This window comes from Dipteris shenzhenensis, chromosome 22 (assembly GCF_047967505.1).
Source record: "Dipteris shenzhenensis isolate YYH24624 ecotype China chromosome 22, Dip_SZ_1.0, whole genome shotgun sequence".
Lineage (NCBI taxonomy): Eukaryota > Viridiplantae > Streptophyta > Polypodiopsida > Gleicheniales > Dipteridaceae > Dipteris > Dipteris shenzhenensis.
Window position 1 is genome coordinate 32,406,660 of NC_141617.1, and position 12,479 is coordinate 32,419,138.

Sequence of the window (12,479 nt, forward strand, 5' to 3'; positions counted from 1 at the left end):
CTTCTCACCCCTCTCTCTCTAGTTGTGTACCTTCCCTCTCCACTTCCACTCTAACTCATCTCCACTCCCTTCCCTCTTCTCTCACCTAGGGGCCGCGGCTCCCAAGAGCCCTCTCTCTCTCTCTCTTCCTTCTCTCTCTCTCCTCCCCTCCCCTTCCCTCCTCGCTCTCACTCCTCTCCCTCCCTTACTCCTCTCACTCTCCTCTCATCCCTGGGGGCTGCCGCCCCCAGGAGTCCTCTTTCTCTCTCTTCCTTCTCTCTCTCTCGTCCCCTTCCCTTCCCTCCTCGCTCTCACTCCTCTCCCTCCCTTACTCCTCTCACTCTCCTCTCATCCTTGGGGGCCATGGCCGCTAAGGCTTCTATCTCTCTCTCCTCTCCTCCCCTCACTTTCTCTCTCTCTCTCTCCTCCCCTTGACTAAGGTCTTTCTTGATATTGATTCAAATTTTACAAGATATCTAAGCACTAAGAGCTCAATGATCCACTTAAACATGACATGGTTTTGGCCCATTAGATGTAAAATTAAGGCTTAATAGGCATCAAAAGATTCAACCATATGTGCAGTATCATGTTTCAAAGAATTTGTTGTGGATCAAGTGGTGACTAAGGTCTTTCTCGATATTAATCATATTTTGCAAAATATCTAAGCACATTTTGTAGTTAAGAGCTCAATGATCAATTTGAACATGTCATGGCTTCGTTCCATTTAATGCAAAGTTAAGGCCTAGTAGGTATTAAAGGATTGAGCCAAATCTGCAATATCATGTGTCAAAGATATTGACTATGGCATCACGTCGATGTAATTAGACATTTATGTGTTGATTAAAGGCAACCTTGTAGGTAAAACATGCCCATTGCACATAAATTTCTAAAGGGCTTTTGTTTGTAAAGGCATGCTACCCCATCCTTAGATACGGATAAGATACTAAATGTGACTGTTTCAATATATGGGTAAAATTTTTGCGTGCTAGATAGTTTAATAACTAGAACTCAATATTAGCATTTACTTTCGATTGGAGATAGTCACTCGCAAATCTTTTCAAACCATTTCATATAGCATGTCTAGTTTAGACATCCTATACTCTTTATATACCAACACTTTTTATGGGAGAATATCATTGCCATCATTCCATGCACCTATCTAAGAATAGAACTATAATGCAATACACATTAGTTCAGGCTAGCACGATCATGACATCAAGGGGGCTCTTCCATCATTATAAGATAATCATAAAGGAAAGGTGTGAGGTTGGACAATGTCAATGAGAGAACAAATATGGCAAAATTGAGTTGAAGTCATCATAACACAATCTAGGACCTTCGTGTAGAGATAGATCTCTCTCTTTGCGTTATAGTGATCTCCTTGTGTTCTTTTCAAATACTACACTTTCGAACATACAAAGTGCATATCTGGCATAAACAATGTATATTAGGTAGTATGAATGAATACGGAGCTTAAATTATCACAATACAAGCACTTGGGACAAATCTGAGACCCCCTCCTCACGTTATAGTGATTTTTCTAGCACTTCTCTGTAGACTATAACTTTTTCTCCTAACCTTGAATCAAGATGTAAAAACAAAAAGTGTAGCTCTCAATCTCCTCTACAACTTTACTTTAGTAACTAATACAAGATTCAACTATCTTTAGGTATCTTACCATGATTCTTGCACGTATCTAGAGGTTGTACCTTTCTATTGCCTTTTGATGTGGAGTCCATTTCAATGTTGTATGGTCTCCAAAATTCAAAATCCAACAGAGGAACTTGTCAAGCCACAAAAATGCAAGCCATGTAGACTCTAATACCATGTAAAAGAGTATGGAGCTCTAATACCATGAAAGAAAACAATTGTAACGTCGTGGAAAAGGGAGAGCTTGAGCTCTACAATTGCACAATTATACACACAAGAGAGTTCTTCATTTACAAGAGAGTTGGAGGCATACACAACTCTTCAGCCACACTAGAGTAGTAGAACAACAATACCTCAAGACAACAAACAATAGGGAAACGACTACGTATACGACTTGGTATAAAGCCACCAGTAATCATGCTCCAACACTAATGGATGTAGGGCATATTATCGAGTTTAGCAACACCTCCACTACACTACCTCAACACAACAAACAATAGTGAAACGACTACGTATACGACTTGGTATAAGGCCGCCGGTGATCATGCTACAACCACCTAATCTTTTACACTAATGGATGTAGGGACTATTACCTAGTCATGTGGAGAAATCACTATTTCAACACTCATGTGGTTGGTGACAGTGCAAAAGTGGTAGCTATCTACATGACTGGTGCACAAGTGGTAGGTGTAGAACATGGTGGCTATCAATATGGCAAGCTCATCTGGGGCTAAGAAACGAGGCTCTCTACGTAACACTAAGGGCGTTTAATGAAAGAGAAATGCCTTTGCAAATCCAAACACCCCTATGTATGATCTCATGGATCGTAGGATGCTTCACCTGGGCTTTCCTGAGCTCATGACGAGTCCAAGTTTCTTTAGCTGGAATGGTAAGGGCTTCACTTTCAAGTTGATATTTATGAGATCTACGACAAAAGTGGGACTGTGAAGCACAGGGAGCGATTAATGAATTAATAAATAAACGAATGAATGCATGCGAAGGACTGTGAAATATACGGAACTGAGTAAACGCCAAGGACGAACACGGGAAGCGGATTTAAGTTTTGACCGTTTCTAAAGGTGTCAGACTATCTTGCAAGAGCTTTTTTTTTTTGATCCAGTTAGTGCTTTCTTCCTTGTCTAGTCTTCTATTCTAGTCCAAAGGCTGTCTACCCAACCCCAGTTTGTTATCTCTTCATTTCCACCCCTTGGGTGTTCACACACACAAATACTAATGAGTGCTATTGTACTACTGGGTGAATGATGCATGTTTATGTCAGCATAAACGCTTAGGTGTCGAGCTTTCAGATGAGATCTGAACATTTGCAACACATGCAAAGTGGGTTGCACAACAGGGGCATCCTCTCAGTTGTCGTATGGTCAAACTCTTGACGGTATATTTTTCAGAAGACAATGTCGCACAATTTTCACAGAACCAAGACTCGTCCCTGCAGCGTTGGCATAATAACCAGCTTGAGTGAATACTAAAGCACAGATGAATTCGACTATTTGGCAATTAGGCTCACCATACTCTGCGTGAGGGAAGTATCAAGCTAACACTGACGTCTACTTATCAACGACTTCTCCAGTTCAGGCATTCCATATTCTGACTCGCTTAGAGAAAAAGTTTCAAACCGCAACATAAAAAGTCAAGGTACTTATACTATATAAAACAATGTATCAGCAGACCCAACAACAATCCACAGGAAATAATTTTTTGATTAAAAAACCTCCAGGGATGTATCAAGATGTGTCCACTGTCAAATAAACTCCCATGCTGAGCGCATACAATCAAACAGATCTTTCAGACATTCTCATAGGGTTCAACTGAAATATATCTGCCCTGGAATATAAATTAGTCATCCTGAGATTGATTTATTTTCAAACTCGCTTAAAGAAAAAGTTTCGAACCGCAACATAAAAAGTCAAGGTACTTATTATATAAAACAATGTATCAGCAGGCCCAACAACAATCCACAGGAAATAATTTTTTGATAAAAAAATCTCCAGGGATGTATCAAGATGTGTCCACTGTCATATAAACTCCCATGCTGAGCGCATACAATCAAACAGATCTTTCAGACATTCTCATAGGGTGAGCGCTGGGTTGAACTGAAATATATCTGCCCTGGAATATAAATTAATCATCCTGAGATTGATTTATTTTCAAATAAGGATATCTGGAGTAAATTTTCCAATCAATATTCTTCTATATCCGTAGTTGAGAAGTCTGATGTCTGCTGAAAGTCCAAGTAAACTTGGAATCCTGTAAACAGGTGCCAAAGTGATTAGGAGGTACCCTGTCAAACCATACATAGACGCAGGAGGATGACAAACCATGCATGCAGAAACCATCAGAGATGATTATCTTGAGAACAAGATCAAATGCTCCCCCATCTAGCTAACTATGGAAGCAAAACAAGTCAGACAACCAGAAACCTTTATGCACAATTGGCTGACTCTCTCTCTCTCTCCCCACCCCGCCCCTCCTCTCCCCACCTTTTTCCTCAAATGCAAACTCATATTCTCTAAGCATAACATATAATGCAGTTTTAACCTTGGGTGACAGTAATCCACAAGATAGAAGACCATGAAATCCATCATGCATGGTAGGGACTAGCTACTATGACATCCTCACCTATGTCATGAGCACCCAATGGTGGGTATAGACCATGGTATAAACATATGCTCACACACATACATTGTTGGAAAGGTCACCTCCGCATCTGTAAGCTCCCATATGAGGAGAGCATGGGGGGGGGTGAACCTAGGGTTTGAGAGACTGACACATGAGGAGCAGCATGGCTGCCATGTGGGCAACAGAAAAGAGAGAGGGAGGGGGCTGCCACATGGGCAGCACCTCACACAAAGAGAGGAGAGTACCTGGCAGAAGGAAGCTTGCCTCGAGGGCAGATCTGGCAGGCCAGGGGACTGTCAAGGATGGAGAAGAGCAGATCTGCGCAGCATCTCCAGCCTAGAACAAAGGCGGGATGAAGTAAGCAATGGTACAGACCTGTACGGGTGCACACATCAGGTGTACGGGCAGGACATGGTGCTGGCAAAGGGCTGCAGCATGGCGCAGACATGGCAGGGGGGAGCAGGAGCTGGGGCTGGTTGGAGCCAGCCAACCAGGCCAGCACATGGGCAGACCTAACCCCTGCAAGGAATGAAGGGCCAAAGGCCCTTGTTTTGAGAGCCCCTTGGGGCGGTTTTAGCAGCAGACTGGTCGGCCTGTTTGGGTTGGCCAGAATGATGCTGCTGGTCGGTTTTTTGCAGTAGGCCTTGGGCCTATAAAAAGAGAGGCCCTGGGCCTCATAATTCATCCAACCATCCAGCAAGAGCAGGAGCAGACAGGAGCAGCCAGAAGCGACTCCCTTGGGCCTCACACTGGGGGTGAAGGAAAGTGAAAGGAGTGCTGCAGACTGAGTTCCCTAGAGGCTGGACCTTGGCTGTCTTCTAGGGCGGCAAGGTGTTGTGATCTGGACGGAAAGTCTACTTACGCTTGAGGTGGAGCACGCGGGCTCAAGTCTAGAGATAGCCGGCAGATAGGAGGAGGACCTTGTGGTAAGATCAGAGGACCAAACCATTGGTGGGACTCTGAATCTCTCTCTTTTGTATTGTGTCCATAGCTTTGGACAGAAATATATTATTTTGGTGGTTTCTCTATCTGGCTGGTTTATTGTCTATTGATGAGTGTGCACACATCTATGCTATGCACATAAAGTTTAAGAAGTTGGTGATCCCACACCCCACACCACACTGTGTGAGCTCCTGGGCAATTCTATCAGTCTACCGCTGTGCGTACCCTCTGTTGGGTCATTTCTAACATACATAACCCCACTGGCAACCAAACACACTTGAGCATCCATCTACACATAGGTCTTGTACAGCGTTTCTGTCCCAACTCCAGAGGCGAAATGCAGACTTAGCCTGACAAAGGCTAGCACTAACAGAGTAGGCAAATCAAAAAGTAGTCCACCGCTTCTCCAAGCTACAACTCCTTGTGAAGGCAAGAAAGTAGGGCACTCCAAATGGAAAGAATTATAGCAACATCACTGCTGCTAATACCCACTGCCACAGAAACTTGAGCATCCATTATACAAAGGTCTTGGTACTGAGTCCAGAGGCGAAGGGCAGACTCAGACGTCATAAAGGGTGGCACTAAACAAGAACACTAATCAAAGCGTAGTCCATGCTCTCTAGAACTTCTTGTAAGAAGAAATTCTCTCTCAAATAACAGCTGATTGATGTATATAGCAATACCTTTCGGCAAACACACAGAATGTATTGAAGAACCCACAGACTCGTCCTTTAAAAGGAAAACAACCAGTGCAGCTTTAACCTCATGATAATCACCTACATTGTATAACCTATAAATTCCACTGGGTTGAGCTACTATGGCAATGTTACGGATGAGCAACCCAACAGCCGGTCTAGGCTGCTACTGTAAAAACAGTTCCTTTCCACAGCCGATTTCTCTTGCAGTAAAGCACCCATACCTTGATGAACCCAGTAGATCTGATATTATTCTGGGAGACTGCAGATCGTACCCATCAAGCAACTCTATCAGGCACTGGTGCCTTCCCAGAGCAAGAAACCTAGTTGATAGAAATGGATCAACATCTAGATCAATTTCGCTAATATCTTTGGAGTGCCAGGCAGTCAAAGATGATGAACCTTCTTCGCAGGGCAGCCGTTTGGAGTTCCAGTGATGGAATCCATACGACAGCCTCGACAGGGTAAGGCACTTAGGTAGTAACAGAGCTGTTCAACTGCCTTGTGCATTTTGATCAGACCTCCCTCCAAGGTAAATCGTTAAAAGGACGACGGAAAAAAAGAATCAGCAGGGCACCGTGTAAATAGCTGTCACGGTGACGTTAATGCGCGCATCAACTCCAATTCACTTGCAGATACCCTCTAAAATACAATGTCTTTGCAGGCGCGCACCGAGCACCATCGTGCCTCGTCCAGTCGATATGAACACCCGGGCATGCCTGCGAATAGGCTTTTATGAAAGATTACCAAAATCAGGCAACCCGCAGTCGGACAACCTCTTCTTCCACTTTCTAGATAATAATTCATTACGAGGCTTGACAACGCCAGCAACTTCCCTTGCTTCAAAAGCTCGTGATGTGAATTGATTCTAATACGCAGGTCTACATCCAGAACCAGGAGACATGCCTTAAGACTTCAATTTCACCTAAAGCTGTCAACCTAGCGAGACCTTAAGCAAGTCAAGCAAGGGCAGCCTTTGCAAAAGCTTCAGCGCGGCGCAACTCACTCCGGCTGCAACAGGTCCACGCAAATGTTACGATTTGCCTGCACTTGAAGTTCACGCTCTTCCTTGCCCTCAAAGCCACGTTCGCTATTTTTAGCCAGGGGCTTTCCTTTGCACCACCGAATACAACTTCATCAAAGTTGAGAGTCCCTCTTGAAATGGACACAGATCTGAAGCTTCGCTGTCTAATGTACAAGCCAAAGCGCTCTCGCGCTCGCGCGCTCTCTCTCTCGATCGATCGATCGATCGGTGTTGGGACACACCTACTTCTAAGGTCGAAATTAGAATTTAACCGTCAAACTCCCTTCTAAGTTTGAATTTCGACTTTAACGTCCAAAGCCACTCACAGTGCACACTTAGAAGGACTAACAGTCCGAGAGATCCATACGTTTACGACCTTGCCCAAAAGAAAAGTATACAGTACATCCGAAATATGCCAAGAGCTTCCCTGTGAGAAATCTGTGTACCAGAAGCAAAAACAGTAGGGTGAGAAATCTCTAAGGCTTCCAAGACCAACACATCAAACAAGAATGAGGTGGATGGGACCAAAGCTGTAAAATGACATGATTCGGCATTGTACCACAAAAACCACCAAATATCGCCAAAGATGTAAACAACGCACCTGCACGAATTAGCGGATGGATTTCTAGCTAGTATCGCGATAGCAACGCGTGATTCTACTGCATCCACGGGTGTAGGGGTTGGCACGGCCGGAGCCAGCGCAGTTGTAGTAGGAGCGACCAGCGGCGGAGCAAGGGACGCGGTCACGGGAGAGGGCGCCATAGCTGATGTAGCGCGAGGTACCCTGGAGGAAACGGCGGTGAACGTCGGAGTCCATGAGGAATTCGGAGGAGAGGTCACAATGGCCGATGGAGGAGTCACAGGAGGGGGAGGAGGAGGAGAAGGAAGGGACGGAGAGGAGGTGAGGGGAAGAAGAGCAGAGGGAGGAGAAGAAGAGGAGGAGGAGGAGGGTGAGGCAGAGGCGGTGCATGGCCATGGCGGAACAAAGCTATGCAACAACAGAGAACGATAACGAAGATGAAGAAGACGAAGAAGACGAAGATCAAAGGTGACGAAAAAAAATTAAATCAGTTGATGAACGAAGATCAAAGATGACGAAAAAAATTTAAATCAGTTGATAATGAAGATGAAAACCAACAATCATTATGAAGATCTTGCACGCAAGCTTACTCCAGAAGAGCCTTTTCTTTATGGTTGACCACTTATTTTTCTCTCTCTCACACACACGTGACACGAGAGAGAGAGAGAGAGAGAGAGAGAGGGGTTCCGCACAACCTCCAACACGCTTGCAAGAGGTTTGCGTTCACGTCGCAACTTGCAACCCCTGCACTCCTATTCTTTCAATCAAAAGACGAGGTTGCCCCGCACCCCTTGACTAGAGACCTCAGCAGCACCAATCAGAGGCCTATGCAATTGGCAAGATTCCTTGATAGGAGCCAATGAATGACCACACTGCAGCCGCGGGAGTTGTTGCCCGATCGGTGTGAACACCACATAGCCTATGCGGGTTGCGGGATTCCTTGACAGCCAATGACCAGACTGCATCAGGAGTTGGTGTGAACACAACACAGTAGCAGTGAACTCCTTTGTCAAAGCCCCTTGGCCGCAGATTGGTGTGTAAACCCGACCTTAGAGGAGGTTCCCAGTCTCACTCAAAAAATTAATGTTCATGCAACATCTTTGAGCATTGGTTTGCATTTGTGGGCAATGGTTCCCACACAATGCCAAGTGCCTCCTCCTCGCTCGCCCGTGTCTACAAATACTCTCCAAAACAAACTTGCAACAAGCCCAAATCCCATAAAGACATGCCAGACCATTGGTTGCAAGAGGGTGACAGCAACAGGGGCTTCGAAATGCTTAGGTGAAGAGCCAAAATTTTCTCCACTTGGGCAATCGATTGTTGCCGTGATAGTCAAGGACCCTAGTGGAAACCATGCAAGCGATCAAAACTAATGCCACTTTATGGCATTTACACTACACTAGAGGTAAGTGAGAACGACCTCTTAGATATGGTCTCCTTGCCCCGAAAACTCAACTCAAGGGCTATTGGCTCAAAATCACCAATAGCCAACTTTGATGTTGGTTACCTTCTACCGAATAAATCAAGCCCCCATGGCAGGCCAAGCTTGCTTGGCAATGTTTCGGCCCATTAGGTGTAAAATTAAGGCTTAATAGGCATCAAAGGACTCAACCAAATGTGCAATATCATGTCTCAAAGAATTTGTTGTGGATCAAGTGGTGGTGACTAAGGTCTTTCTCGATACTAATCATATTTTGCAAAATATCGAAGCACATTTTGTAGTTAAGAGCTCAATGATCCACTTGAACATGGCATGGTTTCGTTCCATTTATTGCAAAGTTAAGCCTGGTAGGCATCAAAGGATTGAGCCAAATGTGCATTATCATGTCTCAAAGATATTGACTATGGCGTCTTGTCGATGTAATTAGCCATTTATGTGTTGATTGAAGGCAACCTTGTAGGTAAAACATGCCCTTTGCACAGAAATTTCTAAAGGGCTTTTGTTTGTAAAAGGCATGCTACCCCATCCTTAGATATGGATAAGATACTAAACGTGAGTGTTTCAATATTTGAGTAAAAATTTTGCGTGCTAGGTAGTTTTATAACTGGAACTCAAGATTACCATTTACTTTCCATTGGAGATAGTCACCTCACAAAATCTTTTCAAACCATTAATTTCATACGGCATGTCTAGTTTAGACATTCTATACTCTTCATATACCAACACTTTTTATGGGAGATTGTGAAATTTATCATTGCCATCATTCCATGCACCTATCTAAGAATAGAACTATAATGCAATACACCTTAGTTCGGGCTGGCACGATCATGACATCAAGGGGGCCTTTGCACCATTATAAGAGAATCCTAAAGGAAAGGCGTGAGGTGTTGGACAATGTCCCTTTCGATATGAGAGAGAGAGAGAGAGAGAGAGAGAGACGACACTCATGCTGTGGAGGACGTTTGTGGTAGACAGTGCATTTGTGTGGGTGGGTGTAAATGGAAAGGGAGCATTATGGATATTTGTGTGTGTGGGTGGGTGTAAAGGGGGGACTATGATCAAGAAGAAAGGATCACTTACCAAGGAAGATAGCAAGAATGATAAGGTGACCCTACGCATGAAATGTGATGGAATAGTAGCAAGAGAAAGGTGATGCAAGATATATGAAGGTCAAATGTAATCGGTGCATGCTCTAATAAAATCTATTGTGGCTATATACATGTGTGCGGAGCAGCAAGAGATTTTGATCTCCACCCCGAGAGCTTTGGTTCCCCTATTTGCACACTTGGTGAAAACGGTAAACATGACAAACTCAAATCTGTTCCATTTCAAGGGTTATCGGTCAGAGTCCGATTGTGAGCATACTACATGAAAGATGAATCTTGTAGTAAGCACACCACATACATGTGTTCACATGAAGGTGAATGCTTGTAGTAGACATACTACATATAGAAAAACGACTTGGCAGAGACATGGCATGGAAGAATACATCTTTCCTTGAGTTTGTTGTCAACCCTCAAACAAGATTAGTGAGTGGAATGCCCTTGTCCAAAATAGCAAATCATGGATTCACTTAAAGACATGTGAATGCATGGCCTAGAAGACACCTTATTTGCCTAGCTTGAGAATAAATCCCACATTTAATAAAATCTGAATGATGGTGTCATGTCTACACAATTAGAAATCCATCTTGTTTCCTTTTTCCTTATTAGACCATGCACTCAAATATTTTCAAGATTGTATCCACCCCATGAGCACACAATGTATCATTTGGATTTTCTTGTGGTTGTGGGAGACACAAATTGATCGCCAACCCAATCCACCACGTTTAAGGGCTGATAACAGATTTTCCTAAAAAGAGCTCCATTTTTGCTTGGGTGTTATCTCAATTGAAATAGTTACATCTCTTGGGGGATTTCCCTCAACATGCAATCTTGCAAAAAAACTTCAATTTTGAGCCACTCTTTTAAGCAAGGGTGATTAAGATTAATTAAAGCCACTCACCCATCTATTTTCAAGCTTGTATCTTTGCACCCCACATGCACACAAAGTCTTTCCTTATGGTTTGACAGATTGCAATTTTTATCACCAATCCAATCCACCACCATTTGGAAAAAATTCCTTAAAAAGACCTCCATTGTTGCTTGGGTATTATCCCAATTGAAATAGTTGGGTCTCTTGGGGCTTTTACCACACAAGCATTCTTGGAAAGGAGTTGAACAAAGGGTGAGTTAGATAATTTAAAGAAAAAGCTCCATCAACCTAAGGATGGCTTTGTGTTCTCAGCTGCTTTCCCATCTTCAAGGATAAAGTCCTTTTATGTGTTAGCCCTCTCTATAATTAAAAAAATATTGAGTAATATGGAAACATTAAGGTGAAATGGGTCATCCATGGTGATAATAGAAAACGGCTACCTAGCTTGGGACTTGAACGAAGCACTATGGAGGATGTCCAAGAGGATCCTTCATGACTTACCCTATGAAGGTTGCATGCGAATACTCTTATTGCTAGTATTGAAGGGTATTGAGTAAAGCACGTACACAGCCACACACACACGCGCACACGCATGTTGTTATGGGCTAGAGGGGGCATAAAACATAGAGAGTGGATGGACATATCCTAGGAGGAAACCCAATATGAAAATGTGTGCTCAAGGGTAGAGATGTCTAATGAAAAACCCCTCATGTATCTAGACTTCTATGAAAGCATCTTTTTTTGAACCCACGTCCCATGGCTATGAATTTTGGTGCACCCCTCGAGGGATACATATATATAAAGTAGAAATCCTATATGATGCGACTCCTATTGGTTAGAGCTTCCAAATGGTTGGATCGAAAAATTATGATGCAAGTACATCGAGAATATTGACCATTTGAGGTGGGTTGTACAAGAAATTAAGGTAGATAATGTGAGACAATTTTGCCTTAACCAATATTTAAGCCACCTAAGCTATTAAGCTAGGTATTTTTTGTGTCAACAACCTTTAGTGTATGGTATGTTAGTTCGTGCAGATTTCCCCTTAACTAATGAGCCCATGCACCATGCTTTATAAAATATACAAAGACATGTGGGAAAGATCTTTTGGTAGTGTGCTAAAGTAGGGCAAAGAACATGGTGTTTTTTCTTACCAAAATACATTCTTCCTTGGGGTATTTGTGGAACAAAACAAGATAGTATGTAGAGATCGAAGTCTTTTTTGCTGAACAACGTTGCTAAATGTCAACCATTTAAACAACGCTTTGCTAAATGTCAACCATATAAACAAAGGTTATCTATAAACTCTTTCCTCATCTTTTCTCATTCATTCCATTCCTTGAAGTTGAAGTTTCTTTTTTGTTTTTTTCAAAAGGTTAGTTTCAATCATAAAAAGAAAAACAAGGATAGTATCCTTTAGTTATAAAGAAGAACTTAACATATTCAAGACTCAGGACTTATGCATTGTATGCAAGAGTGGTACAACCTCCAATTGTTAACTCTTAGTGTGAAAAATCAAAGGCGAGAGTGTGTTAAAGCACATTAGAAGACATGTTT

At 43.0% G+C, this 12,479-nt stretch overlaps 1 protein-coding gene across 1 annotated transcript; it reads right to left on the reverse strand.

The window, feature by feature from the left end:
• Positions 1-3,546: 3,546 nt before the first annotated feature.
• LOC147888009 (protein RALF-like 33) lies at positions 3,547-7,903 on the reverse strand. The gene is made up of 2 exons (XM_087393433.1): positions 7,529-7,903; positions 3,547-3,894 (listed from the first exon to the last, which is right to left on the reverse strand). The coding sequence occupies exon 1, from the start codon at positions 7,901-7,903 to the stop codon at positions 7,553-7,555; it is 351 nt and encodes a 116-aa protein (XP_087249559.1). The 3' UTR covers positions 3,547-3,894; positions 7,529-7,552.
• Positions 7,904-12,479: the final 4,576 nt, after the last annotated feature.